We start from the raw sequence: 20,264 nt of genomic DNA on the forward strand, positions 1-20,264 counted from the left end.
TTTACCCAAAATATCATACCTAAGACAATGATTTATCACACAGGGAGCATGAGACAGTACCCTAAAAAGTGTTGAAGTTGGTCTCCTGTCAGAACATTTATGTACCCTCAAAGCCCTGTTGGATCCAGGGGTTGGTAAACCTTGGTGACATTTTGATGAGGAAAGAATTAAAAACTCGTTATTTCCCTCTTCCACTTAATGTCTTGCTATAATAATGTGGCTCAGAATGAGGCAAAAGAAACATTTTCCTTTCATGTCAACCTTTTTGTTATTTTCATGCTAGCAGACTTAACCTTCCTAACAATGACAAATACATTGTGCAAAACTCCTCATTAATGAGATGTCTAATCTTTCCCCATAACTATTGTCTTACTGTATTAGGTATTCATGCACTAAATTTAGCAACTTTATTACGTATAACTAACAAATCTTGTTTAGTCAACTGTTACTTTTAGCTAACAATTTTAGCTGCTAGCCATAATGCTATTAGCTAGCTATTTTAGTCACATTTACAAGCAACTGACACTTTTTAAATATTACCTTATTCAAATTAGATGAGTCAGTCTTTCCATATATATCTTAGCTATTGCAACTGTGTTTGAAATATTGCTGAATTAGCTAACTGACTTGAGCTTATGTAGATGTCACTCCAAAGAAGAGCAAATTCTAGCTGTAAAGTTGAAAAAGCAAGAAAATAGCGATTCATGAATCATATATCACGTCTTGAGTAGAACCTGGTCAATGCATTGCAATTTTAGCAAGTCTGGTGTGGCTGCCCAAACTTTCTGAGTTGTGACACCGACTTGGGGGGTGTCAGAATGTTCTGCTGTGGAACTTAGAAATCGCTACTTCCTGCTTCTCTTCCACATAGCTTTCTGGTTCAATAAACGAAGCCATTGTTGAAGTGATTTAAACTTGCATCCTTTCTGGAGGCTACCACATGGCTATACTTTTGATTGCAAAAAGGCTTCTCTTTGAGTTCATTAGCTATTAGCCAATAAGCAAGTGGTTTCACGGTTATAGCTGTCTCTTCAGCCACTTTTGGTTTCTTGCAATCAAGATGGCGACAGCAGAAATGTTAAAGGATGCAAGACTGGATTTCAGATTATCTGGTATGTCCATCTTTAATACTGTCACTGTTAGTATGCTAACATATTTAGGAGCTTACTCTTTACATAGCCCTATCTAGTCTGTGACCTACATGCTAATAAATTAAAATAAATACAAACTGCAAAATCTATAACTGTATTTTTGCAAATAGCACATCAGTATCTGACATTGGATGTGGCTCCTCTGAAGGTTATAAATACTAATCAAAGTTCCTAAACTGTTTGTTTAACAAAGTATAATAATTCCTAAGGATGGTTCTTTTATTATTTTTACTCATTGATCACAAGTCCCTTGAATTATTTTATGTTTTAATCACCACATGCACCACCCAAATAAAATATGTTTGGCCTAAATGTGGCTCACATCTGCAATTTTCTAATGGCCACAAGCCTTGACGGATAGTGCTGACTATTGAGTCTCTTTTCAACAACAAGTCGACCTTATATGGGTTGCATGTCAAATAACAAATGTTTCTGTTATCTGGGTTGATAATAAAATACATGTTTACTTTATCCGTGCATGAAAACCATTGCACAGATATATTATTATTACTGTTTCAGTGTTATAGTGATCCAAAGTGCTTGATATATTATGTTAAACGGAACACCAGGATACAAGGTTGTTCTTAGAAGTTTTATTTAAATTGAAGACAATACAAATGACATCTTATCTCAAATTATTCAGAAAAAGAAGTGGCCATAATTAAAAAGTGTCTTGGTATTTTTTTTTTTTTTATAAAAACAGTTCTCACATTGTTGTGTACAAAACATTAAGGACTGTTGACCAGGAATATTCACAGGATTTCACTTTTATTCCCCCAGTATTAAATAAAAATAAATTACCTACAGTAAATATGCAAATTTCTAGAATAGAGTCATTTTCGGAAGAAAATCAAGACCACACACCTATAAGAACACAAGACCAGTTATTTGGCTTCAAGCCCAAAGATATAAAGTAGTCATAGAAAAAAAAAAAGGTTATATTTTGACTTTGCCTTTAGAAGTTTTAGCTTCTGTTCAATATCGCATAATGACAATTAGTCTCCAAGCTTTTTACATGCCATAAATACATATTGTCCTCTTATTCATGTACAGTTACATTTTGGTTCAGAAGTATTCATGCAGCTGTTTACACCTGCATAAGGCACAGCTAGCGGTCAATAGCCGCAATTAAAGCTTCTAACCCATCAGTAGTGTCTTTTAGATCTTGTTCTGACTTAACTAAAAAAGCTGTTTCCAAGACACAACAATACAATAAGTTCATGCCAACTAATGTCAGATACTTTACAAACATGCAAATATGTATGGCTTCACAATTCTCATTCACCAAATCAACTTCAAGGTCAAGTCATCATTTGTGGAAAATAAGAATCAGCCTAAGAAACAATGTTCGTTTTTCTGTTTAGATGACAATAGACCTAAGGAGACGGAAACACATGATGACATCTCTGGGAATTGGTGGTTGAATTTCATTGCCGTCCAGTCGGAGGTAGCGGAGTCGAGGAGCACTTTCATTAAGTGAATCGCCCAGATCTTCGACAGACACGGGACAGACACCTGAGCCGCTTACAGCTGTAAATTAAAAAAAAAGGGAGTTAATGTAATAATAATGGATAGATTCCAAATGAAAAATTCTAAAGATCGTTTCTTTAAGTAACTCCAGCTTAAATTAATTTCTAATTAAGCAGAAAATAATACACCTAGGCTTACTTTTGATCTTGTTGTGGTCAAGGTGAAGATGCTCAAGGCCTGAGGGAATGAGAGGAACATCAGTCAGCTGGTTGTGGGACAGCTGCAAGTCCAAGATGCTGGAGATGTTAAACACATTTTTGGGGACTCCACTGCTGGCAAGCTTGTTGTGGTTGAGCCTCAGAAATGCCACTTTTGGCAAACCTTTGAAGTAGCCAGGTGGGATCTTCTCAATGTTGTTGCCATCAAGGAAAAGCTGGGTGGTAGAAGGTGGTAGCCCAAGAGGCATGGTACTCAGCTGGTTCTTGGCTAGATTGATCTGTACCAGGTTGTTCAAACCCTTTAGGCTGACTTCAGTCACAGCGTCATCCATCAGCTTGTTACCCTGGAGGTCCAGAAGAGTAAGTTTATCCAGGCCGACGAAGACACCTGCAGGGATCTTGGAGATTCGATTGCGAGACAGACGTAAATGCTCCAGGCTGGCTGGGAGTTGTGATGGCACTGAAGACAAGAGGTTATCGTCCATGTACAGGTGCACCAGGTGAGTCATTGCACTGAGGACACCTTCTTTCACGCCTTCACTAGTGATTTTATTGCGGTTAAGGTTCAGCCAACGCAGCTGGGTGGCATTCTGCAAGGCATCTGCTGACAGCACTTCGATCATATTGCTCTGCAGATACAGGTACCAAGTGTATGGAGGGATTTTAGGGATATTCTTCAAGTTTTTATTGTCACAGTAGACAGCACGAGGGAAGTTCGTTGGGCAGCGACACTCTTTAGGGCAGGCTTGAATCTGGGCAATATGTTCCTCGTAAGTTATGTCCTGGCTGACAGTTAGCCCAATCAGGCACCAGATGCTGAGAAGCTTCAGTAGAAGTTCCATTTTGCTGCTCAGCCTGCGTTAGAAATGTTTAAAAAAGAAGAGAGTATTACAGTCAGGAAGCCCTACAGACAAATGTTTTTCCTTTAAAAAATGTTGAGCAGTTATTCCACACTGCCTTAAAAATGCAGTAACTTCTGACCCCCTTTACTAGCAACAGTCTTTGTAAGATGTTTGATGCAATATGTCTAATAACAGGTAGAATATATAAATCATGGCTATCATCAAATACATTTGAATTAGTGTACTAAGTGTTTGAAATACATCCCAAATTAGTCCCCACCACCTACTCCATCATTAATTCATTTATGAAGGCAAGCAGCCAGTTGAGAAGTAATCCACTCATCCGGGGGTTTACTTGCCTTCCAATTAAGTCTCAAAACACCGGAAGAAAATCCAGGTCAACTTTAATTGTATTAGGCCAGTCTAGAAGCTCAGGTGTAAAGGTGTCAATGCATGCCAGCTTCAGTCTGCACATCTGATGCAGTGATGCATGCAGATAAAAACATATTCAACTAAACATGCAAATGGTGCTAACCCCTGACAGGCGTAAAGGAAGATTAAAGGTGTGATTTTGCAGAAAAGCAATAGATTGAAAGCTCTGCAAGTAAGAAGTAAAAAAATAAATGAAAACAAGAACAAACAAAAATCCAAAGTCAGCTTTGCCATCTTCTATCCACTCATCTTCTAAGCCACAACTTGATTCCTCTCAGCTACCATCTGGTGCTTGTTTAAATTCTTGATGCACTCCATGTTTGTCTGGAACTCATTTCGGGTAGCTTTCCATAGATGGCCACACTTCAAAGACAAAAGCGGATAACCTCTGCTCGGAGATGTGCCCCTCATTTTTCACTGTAGAAAAGCCAAAGCTTGTCTATTAGCTTTGGAGTAGAATAGTTAGTGCATTGGCAGCAATGTAATTCATGCTTTTATAAAGTTTAAACCCAGTTACTAAAGATGCTAGATTAACAACTAACAACCACCAACCCTATAATTCAGACAGTATAAATGTCTTTGCCTTGCAGTCCAGTCCATCTTACCTTTAGCCTGTAAAGTTTCCTTTTGTGATGTCCTATCAAGTGTGGTCTCAAATGATGAGGATGGCTTTTACGTCCCTCTATTTGTACCACTGGCTTTTTCATTCATGGTGTGCAAGCCTGTCACTCAGGATGACGTTAAAGCTTCTCTTGGCCAACTAGAGTCTCCCAGGATCAATGGTCATAATCCTTAATAGATGTGTACTGTCCTAAGCCTTTTCAGTACCTGAGCCATGGCACACTTAGAATGCAAATATACCTGTCCTTAGTTTGCTGACTTCCACATGTAAAACCATCGCTGGTATAATTGATTTAACGCCACTTGAAAGTACCTAAGAGTCCTTAATCAACTTTTTGTGCTAATTTTATTCATTGGTTGTCCACTATGTGAATGCGATTAGTACAGCTCAGTATATTTGTCATGTACAGATGATCATCTCCACCTCCATATCAATGTTTAAAATAAGTACAGAAAGTCAACAGTTGTCAACCCTGTCTGCACAGATGGCAGAAAAAAAAGAATATGGGAGGGAATTGCTTCGGGATATAAATCTCAGTTTAACTTATTCTGAATAATTCAAGTAGTATAAGACTTCAAGGAAATATAATGCTCCTTTATTAAGATAGAAATATCCATAGTTTAATCAAAAATACTGGGATGGAACAGAGCATTATCTAAAAAACCTGCAGGAATCGGACAATTCTTTGAAATTACCATAGAGAAGGAACAAAAGGTGATACTCATAGAAAATGCTACATGAAACATGAGGATTTTCCTGAGCAAATTTGACATTATTAAGAGGGGAGGCACGTTGTTCGGCATTACTGCTAAAGCATCAAGCACAAAGCTGACGCACTCTGCTTAAGTACAAAACCTTGCCGGAAGACATGAGGGGTTATGGGAGGGAAGTCATACTTAAGCTGAGGAGATTCTACTGCAGGCTGCCCTTGCAAAATGTTTTGCTGAAGCTCGCTTACATCACAATTGGTGACCCTTCAACATGCGAGCATAAGACTGTACTCAATTCTGGCAGTGACGGCAGAGCCTTGAATACAACAGGATAATCCCAGCTCACTTGTGAGGATAGGAGCAACGCTCATCCATGATCAGCCATGCAAACCCATTAGAGCTCCTCCGGTGTTTGCCAATGTGCACCTGTGCACAATGATTATTCCTTAACACATGTTTGTGATCCTCAACGATCAGTTAAACAGCCAGACATTTGTCCCAAGCACATTCAGAGGAATTATGCATAAAAGACAAGTTGCTATCTAGAATAGTTGAAAGGGCACACTTTTCATGTTAGCAGTGCCTTTAGTATCCTACTGGGTTAGCCAAAAGCAGCTCCTTTACTTGTGATAAAAGACATATAATGGCATGTTGAGCTGTCCAATTTGTCCAATTTGTCACGATGCATTTCTGTCAGACTGAAATGCATTGTGACGTTTGCACACACTGCAGACATTGAAATTTATTTACGTGCAACACAGTCTGTTAATGTTGTACTCTAAATATGCTTTCCTTCCCTGTGCTACTTTACTATGACCAATGAGCAACATGGGGATAAAGTCAATTTGATTCATTCATTTTACACACAAATGTGCTATTTTACAGGATCCCCCAAAGAGAGAGAAGCCAAACACATTAAGGTCTCAGAAATGCTCTCTGTATTAAAAGGTTAAGAGGTCGTCTATTGTTATTTTGTTTTTAGTTTTTAATGAGTCATGGCTTCATAGATCTGCAAAGTGGAAACTGTATTTACTAAAAACAAATGTTTGGTAATATATGCCTGACAGACTAAGGGGAAACACATGCAGGCGAATATGATAATGCTAATTTCCTGCCAGGGGCTTTGTGTCAGAGCCAGCTATGTTAATTACACAATGGCTTGTATTTGCAATGTATGAGTTTTGCATGATTATTTCCATTAGTTGAAATCCTCTTCATGACTTTGAAATATTTGGCATGACTTTCTGTGTCCACAAAGGACAAAACAAAATGTTTTTATGGGTAAGTGTTACGTGAAAAAAACAGGTTTGGCAGTAAATGCGACTTTCCAAGATGTTTATTTGGAAACTTCAAAAGTACCACAGTTGTTTCTTTGCGGTTCAGTCCTGTCTAGGTGTGAGTGTGTTAGTAAAACGGCTTTAAATTGGTTAAAAAAAGTGCCCAGCTCAATCATGATCATAAGAAGAGATATTAAGTGTAGGTTTTTAAATAGAGGTTAGTAAAGTGAAGCCATATCAAAGATAAAGAGCAATCTCATCAGAAATCTGCAAATTCTCTGAACTCTTTCCACTACTCTCTCAAACAGACTCATTGTAAATGAAAGCCAAAATCATCTTTACCTGCTTTTCATTCGACCAGGTGAGTTTTGGATCTTGTGCTCCTCCAATGATTAGCTTTGATGATTGCATGCAGTCTCAGTGGTCTGAAGCAAAAGCCCAGCCTAGCCCTGTTTCTTGTATTGTTATTCTTTTGATTCCCCCAAGGCTGCACCTTGGTCACCGGTGCAACCGAGAAGATGGAGCGTGTGTTGTTGGTGGGAGGACGATTGTGTGTGAGCTGGGATGTCCCTTCAGAAGTCTGTGTTGTCTACTTTTTGCCAGCCCAGCATTTTTTTCTGCATCTTTTTGTCTTCCCCCCATTTTTTTCTTTTTTTATAGAACATGAAGTCATGCTTGAACGATTGACAGTTAAGCTGTCACCCTACCTTTAAATGGATGTTTTGCTCTTTACTCATAACTCTGGGGGATGGACACATGATTAGTTATGGCTCATTTCAGCTCAAATGCCTTGGGGTACATTTTCTAGGGTGCAAGGTGAGGTTAGAAGGTACTTTACACCCTTTTCACAGAAAAAAGTTTTTGTTTCTCCTACATCGCTCATACAATCAGATACAAGCACATACACATTTTTTCTGTATCATTATAGGATATTATAGGGTATTATAGGATATTTACTATAAAGTACCGTGATGCAACTGTTGGCACTATCAAAAAAAAATAACTTAATTACACTCAGCAATTCTCACCTAGATTGCACTAGAGAATATTTTACTTCACTTTACTTCACTGCAAAAACAACTGCAGAAGACAAAGATTTTCTGTGTGTCTCAAACCGCAATTAATGTTAACCACTCAAAGTAGAAAGACATTGCAGGGAAAACTGTAATTTTAGTAAATGTGACATCAATTTATTGTTCTATTGCAAGCATTTGTACTTTTTTCACTGTGATGTTGGCAAATATTTAGCCATGGGTATCCAAACCAAGCATGAAGACCTAAATCAAACAAAAGGTGTGCACATTTCAACTCACTTTGTTCTTGCAGCTCTAGCTGGGCTTCTTGTTTTTTGCAATACTAGGCTTTCCATGAAAAGGTATGTTACTTTGTTCTATCTATTCCTATTAAAGGGCAAAAGGTGAAAAAAATTAAACAGTTTTAAGAGAACTATAGTGTGTAAGCTTAGTGGAAATTACAAAAACTGGGGTGATTGTTGATTGACACAGTTTATGAGTAAAAATAGCGATAAACAAAAAGAACAGCTGGAGGCAGTCTGGACTGAAGGATGATCTATGAAACTGGGTCGCCAGGCTACAACAGCTGATTATACTTTCACCTGCCATCACAAGCAGGAAGATATTAGGCTTAAGGTTTTATAAAAGACGTTATTGTCTAGACATAGGCAGCAGGAGCTCTACCTAAGATTTAAATAGGGGCGGCACAGGAGGAAAAGGAGGAAATTGTCCTACACTTGGAATATGATTGTATAAAAACACAAGAGATGTGAAAAAGCTGTTAAAGTAAACATGTTACATTTTGTAATGGTGGTAGCGGTGAGGCGACAGCTAATTCTTTTACCTCCAGACGTGTATCAGGTTTACCTGAGCAAAAACAGCTAAAACAGACTGGATGACATTGGGAAGTGGTGTATTTCCAGCACCCAACGACAGACAGATAACTTTTCATAATTGGGTCAAACTGACGTTTACAGCAGGATTGAATTATAAGAGCCTAGCATGAGTCAAATGGGACATCTGGAATCAGTTTACATAATAGCTATAAGTGCCACGTATAATCAACTAACCTACTCTCTTTAAATGGTGTCTGATATAATAAGAAAACCTAGACTAATGCACCAAGAAAGACGTTGTTCCAGCGCATATGGTGCTTATCAGCCAGGATTAGCAGTGTTGTTACAGTTCGTGTAAAGCTTTGCAAAGGCGCTGGTGATCCTGTGTAAGTTGTAATAAGTGAATGTTAAGTACATACCTAGAGTCAGTATCCGTGTTACTAATTTATTATGCACAATGCAATGGTACCTATTGATAATGAGGTGTGTGCATTATATACATTATAGATGAGAGAGTTAATCACTGTGAAATTATCTACAGCTGCTTAAGACTCAAGCAAGGCTCAAAATATAAAAACAGCCAAACCTCAGGCTTACAGCTAATGTAAGTCTGACAACATGTTTAGAATAATATTTGCCAGCTGTAATAGTTGCCCTGTTAATTATCTCATATGAGCAGAATGTGCAGTTAGAATGAAGTTGAATCAAATATTAGTTAATTTTGTAGATGCAAACCTAAAATCTGACTAAATTCTGACCTGATTATTACCCAAAATGGTTAAATTGATGTATTTAAATTTTTATTCATGTAGGTGTTATTTGCAAAAAAGAAATATGGCTGTAAACTGTATATATTCTCAGATAAAATGAGATGAGATTGCAGATGGCCGCCCCTCCCTGAGCCTGGTTCTGCTGGAGGTTTCTTCCTGTTAAAAGGGAGTTTTTCCTTCCCACTGTTGCTAAAGTGCTTGTTCATAGGAGCTCATATGATTGTTGGGTTTTTCTCTGTATGTATTATTGTAGGGTCTACCTTACAATAGAATAAAGTGCCTTGAGGCGACTGTTTTTGTGATTTGGCGCTATATAACTAAAATTGAATTGAACTGAAAAAAATGTCATATTTTGTACATGTTGAAACTTCTGCTGTGTTCAGGCTTGCAGAGATTTACAAACAATCTTTTTTAATTTCTAAAACAGGAACAGATAGTGAAAATTGGGCATTTTAGCCTCTGACAGGACTCTTCTGAGGATAATTTTTCTGGTGATATAGGCACCTTTTGGTCCTTTTAAGATCTGCAGTTTAACCTCATGGTGAGAAGAATATACAAACACAATATGCAATTAAGTAAATGAGGAATTAAGGTTACATTTTTATTAAAGCGACCGTTTGAATTAGATACAAAGTAAATATGTTAATAAGTGTACTTTGTAGCTGTGTCTTTGACGCCTTGAAAACATCTCATATATTCATGCGAAAAAGAAGGTCTTTACAGGCACACCCTTACTGCTTCCTGGAATATTAAGATGGTAAGTAGCAGCTAATCAAATGCATTTGATTAATTAAAAGTGTGACCACCTAAATGACAATAAAGGCTTTGTCAGTTTGATGGTATGGAGCATTGAATTGTGTTAATATAATGCCACAACGTCACAGTACTGGGCATCTAGCAAATTCACCCCAAGGTCAGACCATGTAGAACCTAAAAAACTGCAAAAAACCCAAGAGCTATACTTCAGATTCTACAGGCCTCAGTTAGCAAAATGTTAAAGTTCATGACAGCACAAGGAAAAAGACTGAATGAGTATGTTTGGAAGGGTTACCAGGAAAAAAAGAGACTATTTTCTTTAAAAAGAACATGGCAGCACAGCTTGGGTTTGCAAAGTTGAATCTGAACAAACCACAAGACCTCTGAAACAATGTCTTTTGGACACACCAGACCAGAGTGGACACGTTTGCTCTATGACTGACAAAAACCAAACACAGGATATCAGCACAAACATCTCATGCAACAATATCAGGGATGAAGGTGGAGGGATGATGATTTGGACTTGTTCAACAGCCACAGTACCTGGTCACCTTGCAGTCATTGCTCCTCTGTATACCGAAGTATTCTACAGTCAAACGTGCAAGAGCTCAATCTAGGCCAAAATTGTGTCATGCAACACGACAATGATGCAAAGCAGAGCAGAAAATGCACAACCTAATGGCTGAAAAAGAAAATAATCAAGGTGTTGCAATGGCCCAGTCGAATTCCGGACCTCAGTATGATTGAAATGTTGTGGTGGGACCATGAGAGAACTGTGCATGCCAACAAACCTCTATGCATAAACAAATGCCCACAAACCAATGAACTGAAGCCACATTGTAAAGAGAGTGGGCCAAAATTCCGCCACGACAAATGTGAGAGACTGATAAAGTCTTAGAGACAAGGATTGCTCCAAGTCTTTGCTACTAAAGGAGGTACTACAAGCTACTGAATCATGGGTTGGACTCACAGGGCTGAATAAAGTCCAGTTTTTATCACATGTATGCAGTGTTGGGTAAGTTACTTTAAAATAGTAACTTAGTTACATTACTAGTTACTTCTATCAAAAGTAACTCAGTTACTTCAAGTTACTCGTTACTTTCAAAGTAACTAGTTACTAGGGAAAGTAACTTTGGTTTTACTCAGAATTCTCTTGTTAATGTGTTGCTTCCATAACTTTGCCAGTCTTCTAGCTTGCTTACTTGCCACAAGTGCACTGTGCCACCTACCAATAGAAAGGAAAAGATAATGTGCATGTTTCCACGAGAGAAATCCCACGCCTGGACCGTCATTGACTGCTGCCATGATTCTAGCCTACGTCACAGCGTCATGTGTGCCTTTTACATCCAACACAAAAACTGCAGTCGTGATGCTTTGATTGTACTCAACTTACTGTACAGTAACTCGGAAATTCTGCCTTCTGAATAGGAAGATGTAGGTAACACCAGACTGCAGATGAGCTGCATACAGGGCTGGACGGGGACAAAAAATCGGCCCGGGCATTTTGACTAGAGACCGGCCCACCATTAAAGGAAAAATCATAAAGCCTTTGAATGAAAACAAACGCTGTTGTGACAGTGATGTTCACTGTTTTGATGGTATATATGCATCAATCGTTTGTTGTAAGATTGAGATAATTATTTTTTAAAAGCTAGACATTTTAAATGAGAATAAGAAAGAAAAGTATTTCTTTGTCCCCACCTCTCCCTGTTAATGCCCTACCTGGCCCCCCTGGTAAAACTTTGCTAGATCCGCACCTGCACAGTTACCAGCTGTCAGCTACCTAAAAAAGATCCTGGTGTTATTTGTCTCTCAGAAACAGTTCATAACTTCCCTTCAACTCATTCATGTCACCTAAAAGGTAAACCTGTTTCTCCATCACCTGTTCAGCTCTGATGATTCAGTAAGGACATCTCCTGGTTTCATCTTCATGTTTCCTTCTCACCAGATAACCAAACCGATATCATGACCAGCAGCTTTTTTGCAGCTGTGGCTCCAGCAAACATCAGCTGATACTAGAAATTAATATTAAATCAATTCTAACAACAGCTGATCAAGCTTAAACGTGCTGCTGTTGTTTAACGCGACATCGGCTGGTTTCCTCTTTCTGGCGCAAAGTGGGCGATAAACAAACAAGAGAGCCGATCAGCTGATCATTGATCAGTTTTCATGATTGAAGTAGAAACGGGAGAGGGAGGGGGAGAATGAAAGAAGAAGAGGCAGCTGTGCAGCAAAGACACAGAATAACTCCAGCTTTGTGTCTTTTTCATTGTACCTGAATTACGGGACAAACTGTTCCTTTTCGCCTCAATAAGAAAGGCCTAATATTTTCTCTGAATACCAGACGGGACGGTTGGCAACTCTAATAACTTATGAACAAAATAAAGTTCAACATCATTAACTTCATAGTACCCACCCAGCTGTATAGAAACTCCGTCATGCTAGCTAGTACGCAGTATGGAAAAAGTCAGAATAATGAAAATAAACTCCACCTAAACTTGGTTTATATCTGACCCAGATAGACTGCAGGTCACAACTTCTTACCCGAAGTTCAGTTCACACTTGGACTGGCGGGCGCCTCGGGTCTCTTTTCCTTCTGCGTCCCCTTTCCCTCATCCACCTGCTGCCTCCACCACTTGCCAATGTTACAGAATCTGTGGTGGAAGCTCCGCGATAGCCACCACACGAAGTAACGAGTAACGACCCTATCTAAATCCTAGTAACGACTAACGCGTTCCTGATTTTGGCATAATAACTAGTTACCGTGCTCGTTACCACAATAATAACGTAGTTACTGTAACGCGTTACTTAATAACGCGTTAGTCCCAACACTGCATGTATGTAATCTCATATTTAATAATGATACATTTTCTTGTGAAGGAAAAGAAAGCATACAACTTTCCAAACACATCTACTTTATATTAACATTCAGTCAGCATGTTTAAATGGATAGTACCTCTCTGGAAAGGAATGTGTGGGTTTTATGTTTTTTTCCTCCTTCATACCATTAAGCCCACATTTCTCAGACTCTGAGTCACTGTTAGTCTGAAAGCACATCATTCTTAGGATGAACATAAAACGTGATGCCTATTTTGTTCTCTACAGTTTCTTTGCAGAGGGTGTGTAATCATAATAATAACAATAATAATAACAATAATAATCATGTTTATCACAGTTGACAGGAAAATAGAAAGTTAAAAATAGACCTTACTGAACAGTGAGATAAGTAAGAGTGGTGAGTCCTCCCTTTTTGTTTTGAAGGACCACAAGGAACCTTTACTGTAAAAACAATAATTTTGAAATCTTCAGCCACTTGTGGTTTCTATTTGAGACAGCTGAGAGGGTAGATTTACAGCAAAAATTATTTCTACTTATATCAAGCAAAACCCTGCAACCCCTGCATACCTCTTGGACCAGCACAGCTGTTTTGCACAGCTGAATAGAAATATACACGATAGGTTGACTGTGCAGCTCCTTTAAATTAATGACTAGAGAGAAACCTGCTGAAACAAGATGATGTTGAAGCCCACTATGCACTGTGCTTTGAAAAAGGTTGAATGTAAATAGTATGTTTAAAGAACACTAGCAGGCCTCAGAGAATAAATAAAGAATCTTCTGACTATAATAGAAATCTTATAAGATGTTATTTAAGGGTTTATTTCATTAGTCCTTCTTCTTATACTCATTTTGCAGTTCCATAACTCAATAGTGGTCATGTACTTACTTATAAAGATTCCTATAAAACTCATACATTTTTTACAAGTGTTACAAAATTGAAATTTAGACTAACCTGCCAATAGGCGTGAATGTGGGTATGAATGATTATCTGTCTTCCTGTATTAGCCCTGCAACAAACTGGCAACCAGTTCATGTACCCCCCTTTTGCCCTTGCTGCTGGGATACACTTCCAGCATTTCTAGGAAATATGTCCCAAAAACAGGATGTCATATTAGTTAACTCAATTCTTTACATTTACACTAAGTAAGACTTGTAAGTTATTTATAGGCTTACATATAGGCAGGCTTACCAATGATATTATGAAAATATGTTCAAACATAGTTCGTTCAACTGTGTTTAATTTTCTTACAGTGAATCCATGAACAGTTACTGAGTCAAAGGTGTCAAAAGAAGTCATGAAAAAAGGAAAGAAAATACTAGACAGATGTAGTAACCTAATAAAATAGACACACCATTCGATCAACATGAAATTGGTGCCATTTTGATGTAATGCTGGTAAGAAACATTTATCAGTATTAAACACCAACAACACCATAGTAATGAAAGCACCTTAACTGCAAAAGCTGTAGTTTATTCAAAGAGTGGCACCAAAGGGTGCATGCAAGTAAATAAAATGTTGTATACAAATTAGTAATGTGAATGACAGCAAATAGTTAGGCTTTAGTTAGTATACAGAAACAATCTAACACAATCTCGAGATTACATCATTCTAACATCACATGGTACAACTAAACTAATTTATTCTGAACAGAATTCTAATCCTTTGAAGAACTAGTTAATTATTAGGAGAAAACAGACATTTCTTAGTCGATTATCGTTTATTCAGTAAAAAAACAAAACAAAACAAAAGTCAGTCATTGGGACTTCATAAAAATTTGTTTCAAACCAGTTTAAAGTATGCAGTATATAATGGCAGACAAGTTCACAACACTGATATATTCCCTAAAACCGCTTTGATGAAAACACGACTGCAACGTAGCTGCTATTATACACCCACCCACCCCCATTTTCTTCTTACTCTCCACATTAAATCCAAGTATGCAGTCCTTATGTGCTGGTCCTTTGCACAGCAATGGATTATTATTAATAATAAAATCCCCCTGATTATATTATACATGCTAGACACTGAAACATACAAGACAAGGAAAAAGAGAACACTAGGGCTGAATTAAGACATCGGAAAACTCTCGGTATTATTATATTGTGTCTTTATTCAGTGTGCTCAAAAACAAGTTTGGAATGTTTAAAGTGTGTGTTATAATCAAAGCACAATAATTATTCATCTCATGGAGTTTTCGGTTATTTTTAGATTGTGTGCATTTCAATTTTTTTAAACTTCATGATTTAGTATTGGTTGGTATCCAGAAATATTGACAATGAGTTATTTGGAATATTTGTTTAATGCCTGTTGAATTTATTGATCTGATTGCACGTGCATGCCTTCTTTTGTATCACACATTGGCTAAACTATAGATTTGTTCTAAAGCTTGGCCAATGTTTCCCAGATTATCTAGTACCTGTGTTGGACATGCAAAGGCATGGCAGTACTACGAAAGACGTATTATTAGCACATTTGAATCCAGAAGGTTATGGGCTGAGCCGGTCCTTATTCGAACATGATATCTGAAGCTTGGCGCAGGCAGTTGACAGCGTCAGCTGGCATGCTGCTGTAAGTGACGTTGTTTCCATCGAGACGCAGATGCTTCAGACGTGAATAGTTCAGGGGTCCCATGTGCTTGCAGAAACTTGACAGATCAAACTCTACAAATGATAAAAAGTGGAGATTGTTATAGCTACCAGTTGGGATTTTTTAAATATATTTTTTTTACATTTTCAACCCCTTAACCTGGTAAAGAGAATGACAAAAGTGCCTTGGAAGTGTGCCAAATCACCATTCCTTCAACTGCTCTGGTTGTCTTTGAGAAAAGGACCCTTCATTTTCCTCAATTGCTTTTTTCCCCTCATCATAGGGGGAATTTTCTTTTTCTTAATTATGGCTATATCGAGAGAAAAATAGATGATAAAGCAGAGAATGCATTGGGGTATAGCGGCGTTTTAACTGACATGTTGCTGATATGTGCATTAACTGCCCTTGCTTTGTCGCTCAGATCCACCCCTTAATTTGAGTTGTAAGATACTTAAAACACAGTGTAATACTGTTCAGTTTTTATGTTAAGTACATTTAAGCTTTTTTTTTTTTTAGCTAGTTAAAGTTTGCATCCCAAAATATATAACTAACAAGCTAGTGCTAGCCTTAGCATGTTAGCCAGAAACTTGGCTATGTCAGTTTTTAAAAAGCCAAAGTGATATGCCTAAAAACGAGAGTTTCAAGACTTCGGAACTGTCAATAACTAATCAAAGGTGCCATAGTTGCTATGTCCATCCTTTACATGCCTGCAGTCTATAGTTTAAAAGAACCTTGATGAACATTTGCATTACAATGCTTGTTTGCACATGCTGTAGAGTTGGAATTGTGCATTTGCAATCACACTGCTGCTTCTACTAAGAATCACACTTTTAATAATAATAATAATAATAATAATAATAATAATAATGTTAAATATCAATGGCTTTAAATATAAAGTGAAATAAAAACAAAACAAAACATTGCCTTGTGTTAGCAATGTAAACTTCTTCTCCATTTCTTCTCCATTTCAGGTCACATAAATATACACAGTTTAACCCTTCTTTTCATGTAAAACCACTCATGCTGCAGCCAGCATCCTACCAAATGTCATTTTGTTTAACACAATGTTTTTGTTTTCAGATTTCAGCTGAAAATAAGTTATTTATATTTACAGTTTAAATAAGTTTATATTATTATATTTACAGTTTAAATTGGTTAGTTAGTTTAAATTACTCCCTTCTTCCTGATCTAATAATATGGGTGTTTAGCATAGTTGGGTGTCACATGACTGGCACAGAGAACTGGACATGCTAGCCTGTTAATCTTTCATCTGGTTAGAAAACATTTAAAAAGGATCGTTTGGAAAGTTCTGAACTTTGTATCAATTACTCTGCTTTTGGAAAATGGTAAAGCCAATACCCATGAACAAACTAAATGGCTTCAACCTAGAACCTCTCTCTGGTTTTATATTTGCTAAGCCATGCCCACATTTAAGCTATCCAGTCATGTGTGTATAATTGGCACAAAACTGGCCTAACTAACCAATTAACCTTGGCCGTATTATTTTCATATGTTTAGATATTTCATTGAGAACACAGGGACTCGAACTTTGATGCTGTTCTAAAAAAACTCAGATTGGCACCTTTAACAAAAAAGGCAAAACATTTAGAATTCTGTGATGTTAAAATGCTGATCACTCACTGTTGATTTCATTTGCCTGAAGGTAGAGTTGCTCCAACTGCTCGTTGATCTCAGGGATAGACTGCAGTTTGTTGAAAGAGAGGTCAAGCTCCAGCAGTGATGTCACATTGAACACTCCAGCAGGGATCCCTGAGTCCACCAGCTTGTTGTGCGAGACTCTCAAGTACTGAAGTGAGGGCAGCTTGTTCAGGTATCCTGCTCCAATACTTTCAATGACATTGTAGTCAGCATAGAGCATTACCAGTGAACTGGGAACACCAGCTGGGAGCTTCTTCAGCTTGTTGTGGCTTACATCCAGTGACAGCAGCTTCTTTAGCCCTTTGAAAGCCCCTGAAATGGCTTCAGAGCTTAGGTCATTGTGCTGAAGGTGAATGGAGGTCAAATTCTCCTTGTCATTCAAGAGTCCAGAAGGAAATTTGGACAGCTTGTTGTTCATAATTCTCAGCTCCTCAAGGGACTTTGAGGGAGGAATGGCTGGCTCTGTAAGGTTGTTGAAGCTGATGAACAACTTCTCCAGGCCTGAGAGTTTGTCAATTGTGCCCTTTGCTATTTTAGCATTAGTGATCTGGTTATTGTCAAGTATCAGCCAGCGCAGTGTGTCAGTAACATTATCAAACACTCCTGCCTTGATCTCCTCAATCAGATTGTTCTGGAGGTACAGGTACTTGATCCCTGTTGGAACTATGGGAACAAATTTGAGCTTGCGGCTGTCGCAATACATGGCGCTGGGGAAATTGAATGGGCATTCGCACTCTTGATTGCAGTTGGGCGATGATGGCCCCATCACTGGACTAGGTTGGTAATCATAGTCATAATACTGGCAGAGGGACAGTGTGACCAGCACAGCCAAGATGGGTACACGCAGAGGCAACATGGTGTCTGCTGATCCAATAGACAGAAAGGAAGGGGAGGTAGGAAATAAGATCAAAATGTTATTATTGAAAATCTGAATATATAAAAAGGAATAAAAAAAAGTAAGAATAAAATGTAAACTTTGAAGTTGAAAATTTGTTAGATAACTCTTCACCCACCCAAGAGCCACACCCACACCCCAGTTTATTAAAGCATATTATATGATCAGTCAAGGAAGACATTACTAATTTGGAGAGCACTGAGCCCTAGATTATTTTAATAATCTGTTTGAATCACATCATTATAGCTGCAGCACAAGCCAAACTGCATGATAGATGTTTTTTAAAACATGAATTGAAGCAGTAACATAATGTGGATGTTCCAAGAATACACAAAAGCAGATGTAAATGCTTCAAAGGCACGCTTTACGTTTTCAACATTTAAAAATACATGCTTTCTGGCTACATAATTAATGACTCTAACACATATAAAAGCAAAAATCTATATTCGTTCAGAATCATGGCTTTTCATACTCAAGTCTGCAGACAAAGGAAAACCAGAATAATTGAATCCAGACCCATGAAAAATGCAGACACTGGATCCAAGAGCAGAAGATTATTTTCCAAAGTCTAAAGTCACCAAAGTCTGTCAAACAGTCTTTAAAATGCATTGCAGACATATGTAAACAAGTAAAGGCTCACACACCCAAATGCAAATGATCAAACTCCTACTTCTACTCATTAATTGTTAGTGCACATGTATTTTTTTTTCTTCTCTGCTGCAGCACCAGCCAGTGCCCTAAAGCCTTGTAGTAACACTTGGTAATCCCTGAAATATGGAAGAATACTCAAACAGGAAATCACAAATCCATGCCCTCAGTCGCAAGCTTACCTGTGCTTCTCTCTCAGTGTGCGTGTGGGGTGGAGGGCCAGTAGGTAAGAAGAGTTTGGTGTTCAAAAACTGGAAGTCTCTGGAGAAAAACACAGAGAGAAAGAAGGAGAGAGGGGGAGGAGAGAGAGGGGTAGATGGAGAGACACAGAGAGGGAATAGGAAGGGGAGGAGAGGAGACGAGGGGACGAGGGGGGGTTGATAGGAGGCTTCTTCAAATAACTGGAGTCCGGGCATCAGATAAATTGAAGATGTCATCAAAATGAATTTCTGAAAGAGCATCATCAAAAAAGTTTTGTAAAATAACCAAGAGCAGGTGCATCAAGTAACAGAAATATTGCACCATATACGACGAAAATAAAAGTAGTTTTCCCTTATTATTGTTACCTGTCACTATTACAGTCAAACCATGTCATTGCATTTGTTCACACTGGAAAAAACAAACTTTAATTTTAGTAGGTTGTGCGTGGAAATTTTCAAAGGGCAGGAGAAGCTAGGTCTGGAAAAATGTGAAAACAATCTCTGGCAGACCCGTAACGCAGACACTGGTCATGAAAAAGAATAAATTCAGCTGTACTCCTCGAGCTGTGAATCAGGCTTTGGAAAATTTGACCAAGAAGATAAAAACAGCCAGAACAGACTTACATAACACTTGACGTAAATATTTCTTCTCCTCTGTTTTTGACCAAAAAAGCAGGTCAAAGCAGATCCAATTGATCCCATATGTCTACGATGTAAATTATTGTACTTTTCATTCTTGCACCCTTTATTTTGCTTCCCCACATTCTTTTACAATGAATCTCTGTGTCATATTCATTTATAAACAAACAGTACGACAAAAGAAGAATGCGGCCCGTGGTGGCCATAACTTCTCTAAATACTGCAGCTGAATAAGGAGGTTTGGGGGAGTAAAGGGCCAAATGTTTCTCTCATTCATTGGTGGGCATCCATCATACCATCAATGCATTCCAGGAATTGGCACCTGGATTTAATTGGTTGCAGTGCAGCCTGTTACCCAACTCGCATATAAATCATAAACACCTTCCTTGACACACCCCTTAAATTTCATGGAGAAAACTCCCACCCTTAAATTCTAACAACAGAGTTCTTTTTAACAGTTGGATCCTCGCTACACATAATGACATGCAAAGGTTTCCATAAAGCTATGTGGTTCTACAATTAATGCAAAGGCCTGTATGCAGTTTCTTAAACTGTATGCAATTTAAGAAATTAAAAGGCCAATGAGGCATTATAGTTATGCAGAGTTTGGAGAGGGTCCTCATGTGTCTCCAAGGAGCTCATACTGAATGGTTTGATGGGACCTAGGAAATGGGACCAGCAGAATGCTTACTGGATGTTAT

The 20,264-nt window shown here is 38.1% G+C and overlaps 2 protein-coding genes across 4 annotated transcripts; both read right to left on the reverse strand.

The window, feature by feature from the left end:
* Positions 1-1,729: 1,729 nt before the first annotated feature.
* Positions 1,730-7,258, reverse strand: kera (keratocan). 2 transcript variants are annotated; one of them, XM_085137413.1, is made up of 3 exons: positions 7,065-7,258; positions 2,820-3,694; positions 1,730-2,681 (listed from the first exon to the last, which is right to left on the reverse strand). In XM_085137413.1, exons 1-3 carry the CDS (start codon positions 7,073-7,075, stop codon positions 2,512-2,514), a joined length of 1,056 nt encoding a protein of 351 aa, XP_084993539.1. In that variant the 5' UTR covers positions 7,076-7,258; the 3' UTR covers positions 1,730-2,511. The 2 variants fall into 2 exon arrangements, with proteins under 2 accessions (XP_084993539.1, XP_084993540.1); XM_085137414.1 differs by lacking the exon at positions 7,065-7,258 and adding an exon at positions 4,719-4,843.
* A 6,898-nt stretch (positions 7,259-14,156) lies between these two features.
* On the reverse strand, positions 14,157-19,039 carry lum (lumican). Of its 2 annotated transcripts, none has more exons than XM_085137416.1 (3): positions 18,907-19,039; positions 17,164-18,042; positions 14,157-15,596 (listed from the first exon to the last, which is right to left on the reverse strand). In XM_085137416.1, exons 2-3 carry the CDS (start codon positions 18,035-18,037, stop codon positions 15,442-15,444), a joined length of 1,029 nt encoding a protein of 342 aa, XP_084993542.1. In that variant the 5' UTR covers positions 18,038-18,042; positions 18,907-19,039; the 3' UTR covers positions 14,157-15,441. The 2 variants fall into 2 exon arrangements, with proteins under 2 accessions (XP_084993542.1, XP_084993541.1); XM_085137415.1 differs by having other exon boundaries at positions 17,164-18,045; positions 18,907-19,028.
* Between the last annotated feature and the right edge of the window lie 1,225 nt (positions 19,040-20,264).

The sequence above is a fragment of the Neolamprologus multifasciatus genome, chromosome 17 (assembly GCF_963576455.1).
Source record: "Neolamprologus multifasciatus chromosome 17, fNeoMul1.2, whole genome shotgun sequence".
NCBI lineage: Eukaryota > Metazoa > Chordata > Actinopteri > Cichliformes > Cichlidae > Neolamprologus > Neolamprologus multifasciatus.

Coding starts and splice junctions, on each gene's coding strand:
- kera (XM_085137413.1), bottom strand. Junction 2,682..2,819: donor TGACCACAACAAGATCAAAA/GTAAGCCTAGGT, acceptor TTTAATTTACAG/CTGTAAGCGGCTCAGGTGTC.
- lum (XM_085137416.1), bottom strand. CDS start 18,037: ATGTTGCCTCTGCGTGTACCCATCTTGGCTGTGCTGGTCACACTGTCC. Junction 15,597..17,163: donor TCAGGCAAATGAAATCAACA/GTGAGTGATCAG, acceptor TATCATTTGTAG/AGTTTGATCTGTCAAGTTTC.